This window comes from Microcaecilia unicolor, chromosome 6 (genome assembly GCF_901765095.1).
Source record: "Microcaecilia unicolor chromosome 6, aMicUni1.1, whole genome shotgun sequence".
NCBI lineage: Eukaryota > Metazoa > Chordata > Amphibia > Gymnophiona > Siphonopidae > Microcaecilia > Microcaecilia unicolor.
In genome coordinates, this window is record NC_044036.1 from 82,446,911 (window position 1) to 82,466,536 (window position 19,626).

At 43.4% G+C, this 19,626-nt stretch overlaps 1 protein-coding gene and 1 long non-coding RNA gene across 4 annotated transcripts; one reads left to right on the forward strand and one right to left on the reverse strand.

Moving 5' to 3' along the window:
- The first annotated feature begins 64 nt into the window (after window positions 1–64).
- PLPP6 (phospholipid phosphatase 6) lies at window positions 65–17,867 on the forward strand. 3 transcript variants are annotated; one of them, XM_030205948.1, is made up of 3 exons: window positions 65–307; window positions 4,986–5,457; window positions 16,562–17,867. In XM_030205948.1, the coding sequence occupies exons 2-3, from the start codon at window positions 5,007–5,009 to the stop codon at window positions 16,921–16,923; spliced, it is 813 nt and encodes a 270-aa protein (XP_030061808.1). In that variant the 5' UTR covers window positions 65–307; window positions 4,986–5,006; the 3' UTR covers window positions 16,924–17,867. The 3 variants fall into 3 exon arrangements, with proteins under 3 accessions (XP_030061808.1, XP_030061807.1, XP_030061806.1); XM_030205947.1 differs by having other exon boundaries at window positions 4,991–5,457; XM_030205946.1 differs by having other exon boundaries at window positions 67–307; window positions 4,977–5,457.
- LOC115471958 lies at window positions 6,070–16,287 on the reverse strand. The gene is made up of 3 exons (XR_003942451.1): window positions 16,277–16,287; window positions 13,715–13,716; window positions 6,070–6,158 (listed from the first exon to the last, which is right to left on the reverse strand). It is a non-coding gene; the product is annotated as an uncharacterized LOC115471958 (long non-coding RNA).
- Window positions 17,868–19,626: the final 1,759 nt, after the last annotated feature.

The following is a 19,626-nucleotide window of genomic DNA, read 5'->3' on the forward strand; positions in this document are numbered from 1 at the left end:
ACTGTTGACGTCATCCAGCATCGACCATAAGTAACGCCCTTCATTCAAGGAGGTTTTGATTCATTCGTGATCAGGATAAAGGAGGCGTGGACTAAAGGTTCTTGGATGGGAATGGTATGCGGAACTTGGAAGTGAATCCTTCCAATCCTCGTCTCGACCGACTTTTATAGGAATGAAGGTGTCGGTTGCAGTTGAGCTCAGTCTTCGGGAAAGACTGAGACGTACGCAGGAGCTTTGTCTCTAGAGAGTGAGCCAGGCCGCTGGTAGTGTTCCTGAACCGGGAAGGAAGCTGTGGCACGCACGGAAGGTGGGTTACTGTATAGCACTAATATATTAGGGGTGTAGTAGCCGTGGGCTTTGCACTGGGCTAGAATGGAAGATTCATCTTTCTCAGTGGAATCAAGAGAAATCATAGCTATATGGTAGGCTGGAAAAAAAAATCTTGCTCCTATACGGTTTCTGGGAATACGGGTGTATTATATATTGGGAGTGCAGCTCTTGCTCTTTCAGGTACGTTTATATATTTTTTCAGTACTTAATATACCGCCTTTCAGAACAGTACAAATACATACACTAAGAAAAAAGAACTGTAATTTAAATCATAGGAACGATGAAGGAAGAGAATAGTAAGTAAGGGGACAAGGAGAGGGGAGAAGAAATTAGTTGATCATTATGATTAATGTATATGTATGTGCTGTTGAGAAGTAGGGTGGGTTCCATGTTTTATCCGTTCTCTTATAAAATAGACGTAAACTATGAATACAGTGGCCCTTTATGTGCTCACTCATCTTCCTTTACACATAGTTTACAAACTTTAGGCAAGGCCTACTAGATCATGATATTTTTAAAGGACAAACAAATGTGGTGGTCTACTTCAACAGCTCTTTTTACCTCATTAGCTTTTAAGCTAAGCTAGCGGAGCATAGAGGGGTGTAACCTGCACAGAGTGACAGCTACAAGTCTTGCTGGCTTTATTGGATAGGCTGGATGGACCATACTTTAACTGTAGTTTCACAAAATATTACAATTCCACTTTATTTCAGGACCAACAGCTATTGTAGAAAGGGACCAATGTGCAAAGTACAGTGAAACCTTGGTTTTCGTCGATAATTCGTCCAAAAACTATCAACGAAAACTGAGGCAAGTGTCTTCCCCTTACATTTGTCTCTAATAAACGTTGTGTGTCTTTTCCTCTCCATTCTCTTGCTTTTTTAGGCTTTTCTTCACTGACTGGCTGTCCAGGTTTCACAGTTCACGAGACCTTTTTAATTTTACAGTTACATTCAGTTTACTACTACTACTTAACATTTCTAGAGTGCTACTAGGGTTACGCAGCGCTGTACAGTTTAACAAAGAAGGACAGTCCCTGCTCAAAGGAGCTTACAATCTAAAGAACGAAATGTCAAGTTGGGGCAGCCTAGATTTCCTGAATAGAGGTATAGTGGTTAGGTGCCGAAGGCGACATTGAAGAGGTGGGCTTTGAGCAAGGATTTGAAGATGGGCAGCCAAAGCTTGGGGGGGGGGGGGGGGGGGACACTGTAAAAAGCTGCAATCCAGCAGAGAAGGCAGCAAGGAGTGCGCAGATGGCAGAAGAAAACCTGGAGCGGGCAGATACTCACAATGAAGCCTGTGTGGACTGCAGAAACAGCTGGAGGTGGTAGGAGAATCCAAATGGTTAAAGATTTTAGCCAGCGTCGTTCTGATGGGAGGGGCTCAGAGCCAGCCCTTTGCACGTTTGTGCTTCTGTTATTGCTCTTCTTGGCTGCCTTGAAACTCTGGCAGCTGTACTGTGTGAGCGGTCGGGACCCTCAGTCTCACTTCCCTCTCCCACCGGGAACGATGGGGCTTCCTTTTTTTGGAGAAACCCTCCAGCTGCTCCTTCAGACCCTGCCAGCTGAAGACGAAATCCGAGGTGACAGACGAAAACTGAGACAAATTTTTTGATGAAAAAAACGACAAAATCCGAAGGCGACGAAAACTGAGGTTTCACTGTATTTTTCCCACAAGCACAAAATTAGAAAAAGTGTTTACTATATCCAGTCTAAACGCTTAAAGCTTACATCTCATGTCATTCTCTACATATTATACACCTGATTTCAAATGAAGGGACAAAGGTGTGCCTACAGAGATAGCTATAGAAAGTCAGATATACCACGGTGTTTTTTTCCAGTGTGCATCTATGGAAATAATATCTAGCCCATCCACAATAGGAAAAAATTGGATATAATCTAGCCTATACTAAGTCAGACCAAGTCCAGCATCCTGTGTCAGACAGTGGCCACTTCAGGTCACAAATACCTGACAGATCCAAAAATGGAGAGGAGATTTATCACAGCTCAATCCAAGGGAGCAGCAATTTTCCCAAGTCTATCTGGCTAAAAAATTTTTAACCTGTTTCTCATTCACCCAAGCTCTTCCTGTTTACCAAACCCACCCCATTCTCTTCCTGTGAGACTGTCATTGGAATAGATTGTGAGCTCTGTCGAGCAGGGACTGTCTCTTCATGTTCAAGTGTACAGTGCTGCATATGTCTAGTAGTGCTTTAGAAATAAGTAGTTATATATTCCGATATTTGTCAACGTTTGCTTATTTCCGATCAGAAGGTTTATCTTCGAAAGCTAATAAAGAAATGTATTAAGTTTATTTCTTTAAAAGTATTAGCTTATTTTCTTTTCTCTGTTTTGATTTATTTCTATTTATTACCTAGGAACGTGCCCAAACCTCTTGTTATCCCTTCTATGCTAGTCACTTAGGTCCACTGCCTCTATTCCCTGCTAAAGACTGTGGCATTGGCACTTGACTTTGTTTATTGAACAGCACCATCACTCTCCTCCTATAATCTTGTGTTCGTATCTTCACGCTTAGTGCGCAAAATTGTGCACCCAGGTTATAGAATAGTGCCAGTTAGTGCATACGTTAAGTGGCAAATTAACTGCTAATTGGCTCTAACAACCAATAATTGCAGTTTATTGGCACTAATTTTCAGTTATTCACATAACTGCATATAGTCACTATTTTAGAATCTTAAAGCAGGAAATCTATAGCATGTAACCACAAGAGGGTATGGACAGCAGAGGGGAATGGGCAGTGAAGAGTGTGCCCAGCAGTATGTGCTAAGGTTCATAAATGCAGGCAACCACAGCATTTAGTCATGGTCATTTACGCCAACCATTGACGTGGTTTAAGCAGCCACACCTAAATGTTGGTACATAAATGCCCACTTAAGTTAGTATTTTATAATGGCACAAGCGTAATTGCCAATATAGAATTTGTGCTTAACGTGCAACATCCTAGTGCCTAAATTCAGTGACTTTCAGAATTACCCCCTATCTATTTAATTATCGCTGCTAAATATATGCAGTAGACCTCTCAAATTGGCAGGGCTGAGGGATATCCAAGAAGCCAGTACACAAAAGAAGGGACAAGAAAAGAATAGAGCAAATAGTTATCTACTGATTCTTTTTGTAACTCTTGGTGTCCTGTGAACATTATTGTCCACTTCAGAATGGAGCATCTTTCACCCCCTTTTTGCAGACTGGATAGCTGCAAAAATCGTACTCCTTTTTATGGTACCTTTATCCTCCTTGATGTTAGCCAGTAGCCCTCTCCTTACCAGTTAGAATGGTCTATTAGGCAATAGTTAAACCCCAAATTGTATCGCATTCTCTCGCAAACAGTTCCTTTGTGGTCTATGCTTCTGTATCTCCTCTCACGTTGCTTTGCATCTCTGTGTTCCCCAGTGCTTTGTACTCTCTAAGACATGGAGGTTGATAAGACTGTTAATGGCTCTGCCTTCTTTTACTTAAGGTGTAGGCACTCACCAACTCTACTCCTTCCTGCTCTCAGTTCCTTTCCTCGGTAAGAGCTGTCCTTTTTTTTTTTTTGGCAGCAGTTCACTGTGAGGATCAGGATCAAAGCATTCCCCCAGCCCCCCCCCCCCCCCCCACACCGACTAATCCCTCCTTCCTTTAGGAACCCTGTGCTTCAGATGTTAGCCAGTAGCTAAAGAGAGAGTAGTCAAGAGTAAGTATTCAAATATATAGAACAGATGTAAACTACAAGCACAATGTGGTCCTTCTTGTGCCCACCCCACTTTCTGACAAAGTGGACTGTGCTCCTTGAAAATTTATGCTTCAGTAATTGGTTAGTTTATAAAATGCCACCTGCCCTCGTCAATTCTGTGCCCATCAGGACAGCTGTGGATCAGACTAGCAGCCCCTCTGTTTGTTTCTCCTAAGTCGTAGCAAGCCAAGGCTTCTGGTTGCCTCAGAGTAAGGTAAGCCAGTGTTTCCCAAGTCAGACCTGGAGTACCCCCTTGCCAGTCAGGTTTTCAGGATATCCTTAATGAATATGCATGAAAGAGATTTGCATACAATGGAGGCAGCCTGTGCAAATCACTCATGCATATTCATTGTGGATATCCTGAAAACCTGACTGGCAAGAGGGTACTCCTGGTCTGACTTGGGAAACAGTGGGGTAATCCCCCTCCTCTAGTTCTACCTGCTCCTTACTGTACCACCTCCTGGGAGGAAGGGATACGACTCCTCCCATAAAAGTTTTATACTTCCCTCTAAACAGTTAAAGTGCCAGTTTTTTCAGAATAAATTATTCACCTGTTCAGATTTGATTGGCACCTTTTTGAGGCAAGGGTCCAGAAAGCACATTCTAGCAGCCTGCTACTTATCTGGCTATTGACCCAACCAGCGCTTTATCTATTTAATGCAGTGATTCCCAAACCTGGTTCTGAAGGCTCCCTAGCTAGTCAGGTTTTCAGGATATCCACAGTGAATATATTGAGAAATCAGCTTGTAATGTTTGTGTTTTTTTTAAGCATGATTTTTGCAGGAAATGGTTCACCCACCTAATGGCATTCCCATGTAGCTAAATAGATGGTGATAGTAGAAAGGGAAGAGGCATCAATCAGTGCTTGCTCTTAACACTTTTTTTTTTTTTTAATATCAAATTTCACTCTGCAGCTTGTCAAGAGAAGACTGTGAAGGAGTATCATGATGCCTAGTCCCAGGACTACCCGAGCCACAGTCGGTAACAGTACCAGCAGTGCCACTACCAGCAATGGCAAGTTTGAGTTCAGCTCATTGGTCAATAGCAGGACTCCGCTCTCTGACTCTCCTTCAGCCCGTCTGAGGGCTTCAGAGAGTCCTGTTCGCCGCAAGGACTCCTTAACATCCCAGCAGGTGCTACCTGAAGAGGACTGCATGAAGCTGAACCCATCTTTTCTGGGTATTGCCTTCCGCTCCTTGCTGGCCATCGACCTTTGGCTGTCAAAAAGGTTTGGGGTGTGCGCTGAGGAACATTGCTCCTGGGGTAGTGCCAGGCCTCTAATGAAGCTGATTGAGGTGTCAGGCCATGGCATCCCATGGATTGCTGGTACTTTGTATTGTCTTTATAAGAGTGACAGTTTGGCTGCACAGGAAGTGGTACTGAATCTCTTATTTGGTAAGTTTTTGTTTTTTTTTGTTTTTTTTTTTTTTATTCCTGGAAATATACAGAAAAACACATTTAATGCGACAATGATTTGACAACTCTACCTGCTGGAACTCAAAACACTTGGTTTATGCTTGAACTTGTGCCTTGGTAACTGTTGGATGAAGGCTTCACTGTCTTTTGACAGATGAAGAGATATCATCCCTGTGTTACTGAGGACTTTAAATTGATATACGTGATCACAACCTAACTTTTAAAAGATCTGTGTCTCAAAATTCAGCTTTACTCTAGTATCTAAACTTTAAAGTGTGTTGAATGCTGTCTTTTCAAAACTTGATGGGGCCAATAGCAAGCTAGACATTCAGCAGCCACTTTCCTGTCCATATAGGTTTAGTGCTTATGGATTCATTCTCTATAAATCACCTAAAGCTAGGCATGGAGATGATGCGTAGTAAGCTCAAATTGCGCTGATTTCTGTGCCCAACTCTGGGTGAAACCTGGTGCCCATGTTGGGCGTGGAGACCATTATTCTGTAATACTGTGCGCAACTTTTCAGAATGCCCCTTACTAGTCAATGCCCCACCCCCACCATGGCCACACTGCCTTTCAGATTGTGCACTATGCGATTTTGGCACCCAGTGTTATAGAATAGCGCACAGCCAGATGCATGAGCAAATCCCAATTGGTGTCAATTAACGGCAATAATTGGTTAGCTGCCAATTATTTATTGGCAGCTAACAATTCTGTAATAGCAGTTATGCACATAACTGCCATTGATAGAAATACTTTGTCACCACAATGCTCAGTACTTTAATCTGTAAAAAAACAGTCGCACAGACCGATGGAGGCAGTGTATCCAGTTGAAAGAGTTGTCACTGAGGTCCGAAAAGCTTTCAGTTGTGGCATGAAGTTTTGGAGCGATGGGTGAGTTGTGCATTAATATGTTGCTTGGCTCCCGCTCTTTAAGGCCCCGATGTTCAGAAGTAAATGAGCGCTAGAGGCCATTAGCACCGGATTGCAGTGCTTTTGCTCCTGCCGAATGCTCGCTGACTCTTGGCACAATGAGCATGCAAAAGAGGGTCTCCTGTATCTCTCCCCAATGCTCAATGTGCAGTGCGCCAGACAAGGGCGCTGCTCCTGCGGCAAACCATACACCAGCTCAGAGCTGGCGTAAGGGTTGTACTAAGCCATGGGGAGGAATAGGGAGACCGTGTTGCTGGCAGCCATGGTTTAGCTGTGTGCAGAAAAATATAGCCAGGATGTGCCTAATTTGCTGACCCCCAGATCCTGATGCTGCCCTGCTCTGCACCCTTGTGTGCAAACAATCCTGATACTTTTGGGCAAGCTGTGGCTGCCGTTCTCTGTGAAGGAAAAAAATTATGCACATGTGATCCTTCGAAGTCATCAGCTTATAGCATAAGCAATACCAGAATGGGTCAGATATCCAGCGGTACCAGTCTGATTCCAAACAGGCAGGCCCAAACTGTGCTCTGAAAGCAGCAAGAGTCGATTAGGGTAGCTCTTCCTCTTCTCGGCGTTCTGGGAATGTGCTTAAGAGCCGTCTTAACGCACAGCTGTTGAGCGCATGCCCAGGCACAATCCTCATGAAAATCTCTCTCATGAATATTCAGTGTAGGTACCCTGAAAACCCGGGGAGGGGGGGGGGTGCTCCAGGACCTGCTCTAGAGGACAATTTTCATAACAGGTTATCTAGGTTATTAGGGAAAGAAGGTGTTTGTTTTATAAAATGCAAGCACAAATCCTGCCTTGATTGAAGACATGGATAGTAACATCTGCTAGAGAAACAGTATAAATGTACACGTGTATATATAGTAAATGTAGACATTGCTACACCTCCTCTGAACACACCTACATACATGCACTCTCCAACTTCCACATCTCTTATCAGTGCCCTTGTGGAAGAGTTGCAGATGACATGAAAATCTGAAATAGTGTAAAAGATTGAGGGATAAAATGAACATTTTTGACTAGTAGAAAGGCTGGAGCTCTCCTGTAAAACATAATTCCAAGATTCTGACAGACGCTCTGGTGTGTATGTGGCCTCATGACCAAGAAAGGAAGAAGTTGCAAAATAAAGAATAAAAGTAAGTTCTTGAAGCATCATTTAAACTTATTATGTATAGTCAGTGGCACTAAATATACTACTGCTGATTGCCACTGTTTAGTTTAATGATCTGGATAGTGGCTCCATTCTGCTCTCCCTCCACCCCCCCTCATTATATAGACGGGGCCAGATTCAGTAAATGGCGCCCTAAGTTTGACACCGGGCAGAGAGTCCATGGTAAGCGCTGGACTGCCCTTTAGAGAATGGTGCTTAGCGGGCATATAAATGACCCTGTTCTATAACACTGTACCCAGATTTGGAAATGCCCCGGACCTACCCATGCCCCATTTTGGATTGTATGCAAGACACTTTGGGCACACAGATGTGTGTGCAAGTCCAAATTAGCACCAGTTAATGTTAATAATTGATGTCTTGTTATCCAATTAGGGTTAACTTTGGGCAGTCCATGAAGAATCTAGTGGATAGCATCATTTGGAAGGATTTTCAACCCAACACTATCATTGTAGTGCACAGATGGTGGACTTAGGTTCACCAGCTGCTGGTGAATGTATATCAAGCCATTTGAATATTGGCCCAGTAATGTATAAATGTGCACTTGACCTAGATATTAGTAGACAGTGTCTTCTGTAGACTGAGAAGCCAAAGGTTAAAGTCCATTTTGAGGGGAGAATTGAGATATCCAGGTTGAGATATGTAGAGTACAAAAAGTCTATTGAATGTGCCCTTATTTGGCAGCTTGACCCCCACCGGGGGTAGGGGGGAAACAGGCATCATTCTATACCAGGGACCCAACAGGATCAGCTAGGAATCATTCCTGTCACCACAGGCTACCAGAGAAATTCCGGTTTAAGAGAAGAAAGGTTCAACTAAAGTTTGCACCTGGCACTTGTATGCTTTCTGGAAGCAGATACATTATCTAGTAATAAGATGTTTTTGTTTGTTAAAATTTGATAGTACTGTCTGGCTTGTGTAGATCGCGGCAATGTTCATAGTTTTAAAAAATAATAAAAAGAGGAACTAAATAGCATGATGGGAAAGCATCTAACCATTATACCAGATACATTTAAAAAACACACACACATAAAAATCTCGCTCTCAAAAACCCTCCTAATTTCCTTAGGTCTATTTGCCAAAAGCTTTGAGAAGTTTCTTTAAATTCTTCAGACTGGATCCCACACAAATAGGGTTGGGGAGTTTATTCCATAATATAAGAGCCAGCCAGAAGATGTGTATTTCCACTGTAAAATGTAAAGCACGTGTTTGTTTATTCAAATACTTGATATACTGCCATTTCTGAATTGCACACAGCAGTTTACAATAAAGTATACAGAAAGCACCAAAGAATAAAAAGATTGCCAAAAATGATTTGGATAGAATTCCATCGCACCATTCAAACAGAATTAAAAATATAAAATAAAATCATGCAGACTATCCCACCTCAACCAGTGGGGGATGGACTCCAAATGGCAATTGAAAGAGATGGGTTTAAGAAGGGTATTGAATTTTAATAAAGGAACGCTCAGACCGTATAATTGGAGATAAGCCATTCCAGAGTTTTGGGACAGGCAAAAGAAAGCAAATCGATTCATAACGAGCTTTTTTTTTTTTTTTTTGGCGGTGGGGAAAGAATTAAGTGGTAAAGGCGATTAGCTTAGAGGGGTTTAAAAAAGACCATTATTAAAATGGACTTGGGGAAAATCTACTGCTTTATTTCTGGGATACTTACAAAATCAACGGAAGTAGAGGTCTCACTCGGAGTAATGATCAACCACCTTTATGGTGGTAGTTATTTTTAATAATCAGGGAGGAGTCTCATATATTCACCACAGCCAATTGCATTTCACCATTACGGTGAACTTATGCTCGTGTGTGCATTTTTAATCATAGACACCCCCCTCCTCTCCTTAAATTTAATTTACATAAGTTCACCGTAATGGTGAAATGCAGTTGGCCGTGGTGAATATATGAGACTCCTCCCTGATAGTTATTTTTAATAATCACCATAAAGGTGGTTGATCATTACTCCGAGTGAGACCTCTACTTCCATTGATTTTGTAAGTATAGATAGTATTAGTAGAGAAGTGCCGTATACACTTGACAGTTATTTCTGGGATAAGCAGCATACAGTGTTTTGTACTTTTTGGGATCTTGCCAGGTATAGGACATGGCTTGGTGTGTAGGTAATTGTCTCTAAGTGTCTGGTTTTTCATCAGCACCCCTTTGTAATCTGTATCCTGGGGATGTGCGTTTGCAAATAGTGACTTTCTAAAATCACTACTACTGGCAAAAAGGAGATGAAACTGAGTAGAACTTATGGTAGCACAGTAGACTGATACAGCTGGGCAAATTGCATGGATCAGGCATTATCCTTATTTGTTGACAGCATGCAATGTTACTCAGTTTTTGGAGGTAGACTTTTTATTCATCTCAGTATAGTGTTGTATTTATCACCCTGCTTCCATTTGTAGCCAGCAGCATTATATCACAGTATATTAGGAGGGAGTGTCATGGGTCACATGACATCCTTAGTTTTGAAATTAGACTTTTAATTCTGAGAGAATGACTTGGGGTGATGCTGTTCTGAGCATACACATGACCAGGTGGAATGTTGCTGTACTTCTCTGTGGCTCATGGTACATTACAATGCTTGGAATGCTGCTGCTGCTGTTGATGATTAGTAGATAGATCAGATTCCATTATTTTGAGATGGTCAAGTGAGCAGGACATGGAATTATCTTGGCTTGGAAGTGAACTTCTTTTTGTACTGTAGTGACAGAGTAGCAATGCTAACATATCCTACCTTGTTTTGGGAAATGAGACATATGGCAGGGAATGTCAAACAGGACCTTTCTTGAGCTAAGAGAATGCCATTTAATAAAGCAGGATGGGAGTCCGGAGGTGACACATGGCTGTGTAAGGCTGATGGATAAAGAGATGCCTTCTATGACTCTCTGAAGAGGGTGCAGAAATAAGAGCATTCAAAAATTTACAAAAGAATCACAAGTGGACAAGATAATGCAGAATTAGCAGGAAAAGTTGGAACACAAAGGAAATGGGCACCTATAGAAATTCTGTTTAAAAAAAAAAAAAAAAGATGGGGCACTGCATAACCTGATTTCACAAAGGGAAGATTCTGTTCAAACTTTGATCTCTCTCTCTCTTTTTATTTGAGATGACAAAAGTGGTTTATTCCGGGTGAATTCTTCACAAGGACCAGGAGGCAGAGAGAGAGATGAGTAGCTGCGCATCAGGTTGCATCTTCCTTCTCCCCTGCCACCTGTGGCTGACTGCCAGATTTGAACTGCGGAGTTCTGCGGTCCTGTGCAGTTCAAATTCAGAAGTCTGAGTTGAGCAGCAGGGAAGACTGATATGCAGCTCCTCTCATCTTCCTCCTCTGCTGGTGCTGATGAGTTCTAGAGGGTGGAAGGAGAAGCAGGTAAAGCTAAGTGGGGTGTACTTGGTGGGGGGGGGGGAGAGAGACAGATGGGGAATCTATGGGAGGATTCAGCAAGAAGTGAGTTTGTGCCTGGTGTGAAGGGGGGGGGGGGCAGGGATTGAGAGATCTGTGATGGAGTGTGCACCTGAGAGAAAGCGAGAGAGAGTTATTAAAGTCTGTATGGAGGGGGTGGTGTTGGAAGACAGCTAAGAGGAAGGGTTGGAGAGGGACGAACTGGGTGGCTTTGCTGTAAAGCTAGAAGGTGATGACCCTGGAGAGGGACAGGAGGGGGATATCAAGCCCAGTGAGGGGTTCAATCTAGTTTAAGGAAGACGAGCCTGAGCAGGGTAAAAAAAAATGGGAGTGCAAGGGGCATAGCTATGGGTGGGCCCAGGCCCACCCAATCTCAGCTCAGGCCCTCCCAGTTTTCCCTCATCCAGTCAGTGCACAGCCAGCCTTTGAGTTCTGCCATAGCCATGTGCTTTTAGGCAGCCGACAGGAAAAAGAGCAGCTCTCCAGAATGCATCCATCTTTTTCTCCTTCCAGCATCGCGGTACCGGGTATCGCCCCTGCGCCCCCCCCCCCCCCCCCCGAGTCCTCCAATCCCCTGAGCAGCTGGCAGCCTCAGCGAGAAAGCAGTACACACGCTGCTTTAGACCTGCCCCAAGAAGCCTTTCTTTCTCCTTCAACTTCCTGTTTCCGCGTAGGCGACTCGAGGGATTGAAAGACTAGGGGGAGGGGATGATACGGGGCTAGAAGGAGAGAAAGAACTGGAAGACTCCAGTGCTGGGGGGAGGGGGGTTGCTGGAAGGAGAGTGACACAGACGGGGGTGAGTCCAGCCGGCAAAGGGTTAAAAAAAAAAAAAAAAAAGACCACCGGGGGGGGGGGGGGGGAGGAGAGTAAGAGAGAGATGGAGAAGGAGCAGAAGATGGATGGGACTAGGGGGTGTGAGGGAAGGGAGAGGGAGCAGAAGATGAATGGGACTATGTGGAGGAGAGAGGGAGCAGAAGATGGATGAGACTAGAAGGTGTGGGTGGACGGAGGGAGAAGGCGCAGAAGATGGATGTGGCTAGGGGTGTGGGGGGAAGGGGAACAGAGCAGAAGATGAGTGGGACTTGGTGATTGAATGGGAAAGGAAGATGACAAGAGGAGGGAGAAGAAATGAAAAAAAAAACAACCTGGAAAAGAATTTAGAAGACTTGACACATGGAAAGTGGAAGAGAGTGGGATCAGCCCAATCGGAAAAATAAAGTGCTCAGACAACAAAGGTAGAAAAGAAAAAAATTATTTTTATTTAATATTTTTTTTAAAGATTGAGATGTGCCTGCTTTGTGAAATGTACATTTTAAACAAAAAAAAATTAAGTTTCTATTTTTCAGAGTACAGGAGAAAAAATTTTTTTTTACTGTATTGCCCTGCTTGTAGAGACTGGCTTTCTTGGGTGGAGAGAAGGGGGGTCTCCATTTCAGTTTTTGTCTCAATGTTTTTTTTTTTTTTTGTTGTTTTGGGGTTTGTTTTTTTTAGTGTAAAGTGGGCTCTTCACTGCCTAGGAGATGATAAAGGTATATTATCTTTTTTCCTTAGGCAATGAAGAGCCCACCCCCACCAATAATATTGGGTTTTGGAGTGGGGATGGTCTCTGCAGTGCCCAGGTTTAAAAATTAAAAAAAAAAGCCTTTATATTTGATATAGGCAGGTTCCCGGGTGGGAGTGGCCTCTGCAGTGCCCAGGACATTAAAAATAAAAATGCTTTATATTTAATGCTGGTGTGCTTCAAGATGGGGGGGGGGGGGGAGATGCCAGACTATGGGGGGGATGGGTAGGGGATAGGACAGGACTGACACTAGTCTACAGGGAGGAGTGGGGGTTAGGGTGGGGCTGATGCATAGCTATGGGTGGGGGGGTAGGGTAGAGAAGAGAAGGGCTGATGCCGGGCTACAGGGCTGGATGGAGGGGTAGGGAAGCAAAGTTTGAAGGATATCATTGCTGAAATTATATTGTAGGATCCTGTCATGTGTGTTGAGATGTTTTCCATTATAGTAGACTTACGCCTAGTCAAGTTTAAGATGTGGATAGTGTAACTATATTTAAAAATATTGGGTTTTCTGTATGTTGATGCTGGGCATACTACTTACAAATCCATCATCAAGTGCATTCTGATGCATTATTTTGTAGCAAGGAACACTACTCATACCTGTACACAGTGCCCACCCAAAATGTTAGGTGTGGCTACGCCACTGGAGTATGTGAAGCCTGGGGCACGGAGGAGCCAGGCCTTATAATGCGGGAATTTTTATTTCTAATGTTTTATGTAGAATTCCCCCAAGTGTGTGGTGGATCAGGAAGTACCACAGATATATTCTAAGAAAATATTTACAGATAGGGTGGTAGATGTATGGCATGATCTCCCACTGGAGGTTCTGGAGACAGTCTATCTGAATTTCAGAAAGCATAGGATCTCAAAGGGATGGATGAAGCAGTATTGCGGTCAGTTCTGGTCAGTGTATCTCAAAAAAGCAGGAAATAGCAACAGGCAAAAGCATACTTCTCTTCCAATTCGACATGTCCAGTGTGTTCGACATGGTAAACCATAAAATACTACTAAGACTCCTAGATTACTTCGGGATTGGCGGACACATATTTAGTTGGATCAAGGGTTTCCTAAGAACTAGAACATATCAAGTGAAATCAAGCTCAAACATATCACCACCGTGGAAAGTAGAATGCGGAGTACCTCAAGGATCACCACTATCACCAATCCTTTTCAACCTAATGATGACCCCACTAGCCAAATCCTTATCCAACCAAGGCCTTAACCCTTTCATCTATGCAGACGATGTCACAATATACATTCCTTACAAATGTGATCTGACAGAAATCACCAACGAAATCAAGCGCAGCTTGAATATCATGGACTCATGGGCAAATGCATTTCAACTAAAACTCAACACAGAAAAAACACACTCATCCTCTCATCCCAAAACAATATGAAGAAACCCACAAACAAACACCCCAGATTATACCCTCCCTATCTCAGACAGCCTGAAAATTCTCGGTGTTACAATCGACCGTAACCTCACACTAGAGAACCAAGTGAAATCTACAACAAAGAAAATGTTCCACTCAATGTGGAAACTCAAACACGTGAAACCATTCTTCCCGAGGGAAACATTTCACAACTTGATACAATCAATGGTACTAAGCCATGTAGACTACTGCAATGGAATTTATGCGGGATGCAAAGAACAAATTATAAAGAAACAAACTTCAGACCTCTCAAAACATGGCAGCCAGGCTTATATTTGGAAAAACGCAATTCGAAAGCGCCAAACCCCTCCGAGAAAAACTGCACTGGCTCCCAATCAAAGAATGTATTGCTTTCAAAATCTGCACCCTGGTTCATAAAATTATCTACAGCAAAGCCCCGGGATACATGACAGACCTCATAGACCTACCAACCAGAAACACAACAGGATCAACACGAACATACCTAAATCTCCACTACCCAAGCTGCAAAGGACTCAAATACAAATCAACCTATGCATCCAGCTTTTCCTACATAAGCACACAACTATGGAACGCATTACCAAAAGCCGTGAAAACAACTTATGATCACCTAAACTTCCGGAAATCATTAAACACTAACCTGTTCAAAAAGGCATACCCTACCGACACAACTTAAATGCCTGTACCCTGCAACACAACGAAACCAAAGCTCGTAATGGACATATAATAACTCTTCCTATCTACGATTCCCTAATGTGTCTGTACACATGAACCTTTTTCTACCACATTACTGTATTTGTTCATAACCGGAATTGGCAAACGTTTTTATGGTACTACTAGTAAAAAAGGCCCATTTCAGTTTTTAATGAAACGGGCACTAGCAAGGTTTTCCTCGTAGTGTGTGTGTGCGAGAGTGACTATGTGTGAGAGAGAGAGAGTGACTGTGCGAGTGTGTGTTAGAGAGAGAGAGAGAGAGAGTGTGACTGTGTGAGTGTGTGTTAGAGAGAGAGTGCGATTGGGTGAGATAGTGTGTTTGTCAGAATGACAGTGTGTGTGAGTGCATATGTGAGATACAGCGAGACCAAGAGTTTGCTAAACCCCTCCCACTTCTTCACATGTGAGTTCCAGGACCTGCCCCTACCCTTCCAGTTAATTTCCAGGAATCCCGGACCCCCCTCTGTAGTGTCATGATCCCCTTTCCCCCCACCTGTGTCAGTCATGACCCCCCCTTCCTTCCCCTGTCGTTTCAGGACACCCCTCCCCACCTCCTGCACGTTTTTATCTCCCCACGCTTCACACAGCCGAAACAGAAGTGAAAGAAGGACCCCCTTCCCCCCCCTGTCGTTTCAGGACCCCCCTTCCCCAACTCCTGCACGTTTTTACCTCCCGTACGCTTCACATAGCCTCTTCTTTCGCTTCTGTTTCAGCTGTTCCTGTGGCGGGACCACACGAACAGCAGAAACAGAAGCGATAGAAGAGGCTGTGTGATGCGGATGACGTCACTGATCTACTGCCGGAATCAGACCACGGAGCCACGGTCCCAGGCAGAGACCGAACGTTGGAGGTGAGAATAATTATATAGGATGTAAGCCACATTGAGCCTGCAAATAGGTGGGAAAATGTGGGATACAAATGTAACCAATAAATAAAGATATAGCGGAATTAGAAAAGGTTCAAAGTAGAGTGACCAAAATGATAAAGGGGATGGAACTCCTCTCATATGAGGAAAGGCTAAAGAGGTTAGGCCTCTTCAGTTTGGAAAAGAGACCGGCTGAGGGGGAGATATGACTGAAGAATACAAAATCCTGGGTGGTGTAGAGCAAGTAGAAGTGAATCAACTTTTAAAGAGTTTAAAAAAAAAAAAAAGTACAAAGACCAGGGGACACTCAAGTTACATGGGAACACTTTTAAAACAATGACTGAATACAAAAAATTTAACCACAAAACAAATAGGAGGAAACATTTTTTCATTCAACAAATAAGCTCGAACTCTTTGCTAGAGGATGTAGTAAAGGCAATGTTAGCATATCTGAGTTTAAAAAAGATTTGGACAAGTTCCTGCAGGAAAAGGCCATAGTAGACATGGGGAAAGATACTGCTTGTCCTGGGTCTGGTAGCATGGAATGTTGCTACTATTTGGGTTTCTGCCAGATACTTGTGACCTGGATTGGCCACTGTCAGAAACCAGGATACTGGGCTAGATGAACCATTGGTCTGACCCAGTATGCCTATTCTTATGTTCTTATGACTGGATAGGCCATATGGTCTTATCTGCCATCATTTTGTGTGTTTCTGTATTGACTCTCTGGATTGCTGTATGCTTGTTACTGTTCCACATAAAAGATTTGAGTAGGGCAGAAAGCTTAAATTAGGGGATGAATTGATATTTAGTAGTTGGATACAGAGAAGGGTAGTTCAAAGCCCACTCTAGTGAAAGTAAACTGGCTAGTGGAATACTCCAGTGCTTGGTTCTCTGTGTGTGTGTCATTGTAGAAGGCCTTGAGGGAAAGTGAAAAACTAGTTTGAATGTACTGTTATACTAACATAATCTCTTTTTGTATCCTGTCCATCCTTTTCTCTCTGGCAGCTCTGATTCTGGATCTCATCTTGGTAGGCCTAGTGAAAGGAGCAGTGAAGCGCCGTCGGCCTACTCATAACCGCATGGACATGTTTGCCACCTTCTCAGTGGATAAATACTCCTTCCCTTCAGGCCACGCTACACGGGCTGCCATGGTCTCCCGCTTCCTCCTGAACCACCTTGTTCTGGCCATCCCGGTGAGAGTGCTGCTCATGCTCTGGGCAGTCATCGTTGGCTTCTCCAGGGTCATGCTGGGCCGACACAACATCACGGATGTTGCCTTTGGTTTTCTCATGGGATATATGCAATATAGTTTGGTAGAATACCTGTGGCTCTCTCCCAGCACTGTACCAGCTCTCTTCAGCCTGTAAAGTGAACATGATCTGTATCGCCATTAATTTTTGCTTCAGAATGACTTACTACATTTGTACACAGTTGAACAAATAGGGTCAACTAACCAATCTTTTTTTAGTTGTTGTTGTTGTCTTGTATAAATTTTAATTTTATTTTTAAGCAAATCTGAGAATACCAGCAAGGCTGTCCTTTGGGAAATTTTTCATGTCCATGTAAGAATTTTGAACACACACACACACACACACATTGCCACTACTACTTGACATTCTGCTGCATTTCAGGCACAAGCTATCTCAATGATTTGACTGTTCATTGCAGATAATAAGCAAAACTAAATATAAACCACTTGTGAATTTTGAATGTCTAAGGAAAACCTCAGCATTGTTTCATTCATACATGATAATTTTATAAATTGCTGTAGTCTGTGATCCTGTTACACTGAGCATATAATAATAGCTACAACCATTGGGGTTGTACCAATACCTAGGATTTTGTGACCCTGATTGCTACATCTACGTGACTTCTTGGAATTTCATACTCCATAATTTTGTGCTTTGGCTGGAGTCCAATTTTTGTGGTGGTGGCTTTTTTTTTTTTTTAAACCTGGTAATCCTGACTTCAAATTTGGATCTTCAATTCACAAAATCTTGATCATTTGCTTTTACTCTATTTTGAACAGAAACTATTTTAGCATTTGAAAAAGCTTGAGATGACTTGCTGGAGAAAGCCAATTGAAATGCGTTAATAAAGAACATTCCGTGAGAAGAAAAAAGGAAAGTAGTTAATCCTTTTTTTTTTTTTTTTGGCCATCTTGAAACCTACATTGACTAACTGAATTTTCCTCTAAGTCTGTGCCATTATTTCTTCTACAGAAACATATCCATGTTCTAGTTGGATTAGTGAGGATACAATGAAGGAACGAGACTACCTCTCCAATGTTGCAAGATGTGTTAATATCACTTGATGTGGTGCTATTCAGCACTAAAAGCTTGCATGGGGGGGGGGGGGGGGGGAGGGGTTGTTTGTTTTTTTTCCCCAAAAGATCAGCGCTAACCTAAGACCAGCAGTCATTGACCAATAGCATTAATACAATTGGTTATTTTGTTGTAAGCACCCTTTAATGTGTTAGGGACTAGGAATTGTTTGTTGTCTACCTAGAAGCAGGCTTTTTGAAAGAACTAGGGGCCAGATGCACTATACTTAACAAGCCATTAATGAGCAACTAGTAAACCCTGGAATGCACTAAAGACTTCTCCGAGCCTTTTTCCGACGACGGTAGCAGCTAATGAAAACGGAATGCAGATGAGCAAATTGTGTAGAAACCCTATTGTAATGAGATGCACTAACCTTTTCCGATTGCCTTAACGCTGGAAAATCTAACGAGAGGTCTGTACCTGTCGTTGGGGCTGTGCGGGATTGAAAAATGTCTATAAATGTTAACAAAAAAAATCGGGGAAAAAAAGTGTGCGTCAGGGACGTCCTTTATGGATGTGCTTCACTATATATATATATATATATATATATATATATATATAAAGACGAGCTGTGCCTATGAACCTCCTTCACTATATATAAAAAAAGAATGACGAGCTGTGCCTATGGACATCCTTCACCCCTCCCCCCTGCATTGAAATAACAGCTTCCTGCAGCCCCGGCCTCCCCGCCATCTTCCGCACCCCTGAGGCTTCGCCTCCCCCCCCCCCTCTGTCTGCCACCGGGCCAGGCCCTCACAGCGCCTCTCACCTCCGTGTGAAGGTGCTGCAGCAGGCAACAGCTGATCGCCTCCCTTCGGACGAGGGCGTGCCAGGGAGGAAAGGAGGGAAGTCCGAAGGGAAGCGATCAGCTGTTGCTTGCTGCAGCGCCTTCACACGGAGGTGAGAGGCGCTGTGAAGGCCCAGCCCGGTGGCAGGCGGAGGGGGGAGCGGCTGCGGCGATGACCTCGGGGGGGGGGGGGGGGCGGCGGGTGCGGAGGAGGCCGGGGCTGCGGGAAGCTGTCATTTCAACGGAGGGGGGAGCAGCAGCGATCTCGGGGGGGGGGGGGGGGGAAGGATGTCCTTAGAGGACATCCATAGGCACAGCTCATCTTTTTTTTAATATATATATATATAGTGAAGGACATCCATAAAGGACGTCCTTGGCATGCGCAGAGCAGCCAGCATAACGCTTGGCTGCTCTGCGCATGCTCGACTGGCCGACTGTTTAACGATGGAATAGAGAATGCAAGTGAACTACAACGAGCAGCTCATTTGCATTCCTATTCCTTGATGCATGCCTGTTCCTTACTGATTCGCTAAGGGAATCGGTAAGGAAAGGGCTTTAACGAGTCTTTAGTGCATCTTGGCCTAGTTTCTGTTGTTCTGTTTGTAACTTGCATTTGCCTTAAATCATAAGAGGCAACTTTTTTTTAGTTTTGGTTGTGGCTTAAATAAATACAAATATTTGAATGTCTATTTCGGTGTCAAAAGGTTTATACAAAAAAAACAAAATTTGAGCTGGACATCAGATTGATGTGCATATGTTAGGGATCATCCCACATGCTTTCATCACTCAGCTACCAACTTTCCATATGTTAGTATGTGTATCTCTGTTGTGTGTTGTCTGGTGACGAAGAGGTATTTGGGGGTTGGCCAGTTGGGAAGGGGTTGTTTCTCTAGAATACCTGGTACAGTCGGGCATATTTTCAAATTTAATGTACATTTTTCCCCATGCCAGGTTTCATC

Excerpts from the sequence above, each read along its gene's own strand:
- PLPP6 (XM_030205948.1), top strand. The coding sequence starts at position 5,007 with ATGATGCCTAGTCCCAGGACTACCCGAGCCACAGTCGGTAACAGTACC. Across the intron at positions 5,458-16,561 it reads GGTACTGAATCTCTTATTTG|CTCTGATTCTGGATCTCATC; the intron begins GTAAGTTTTTGT and ends TCTCTCTGGCAG.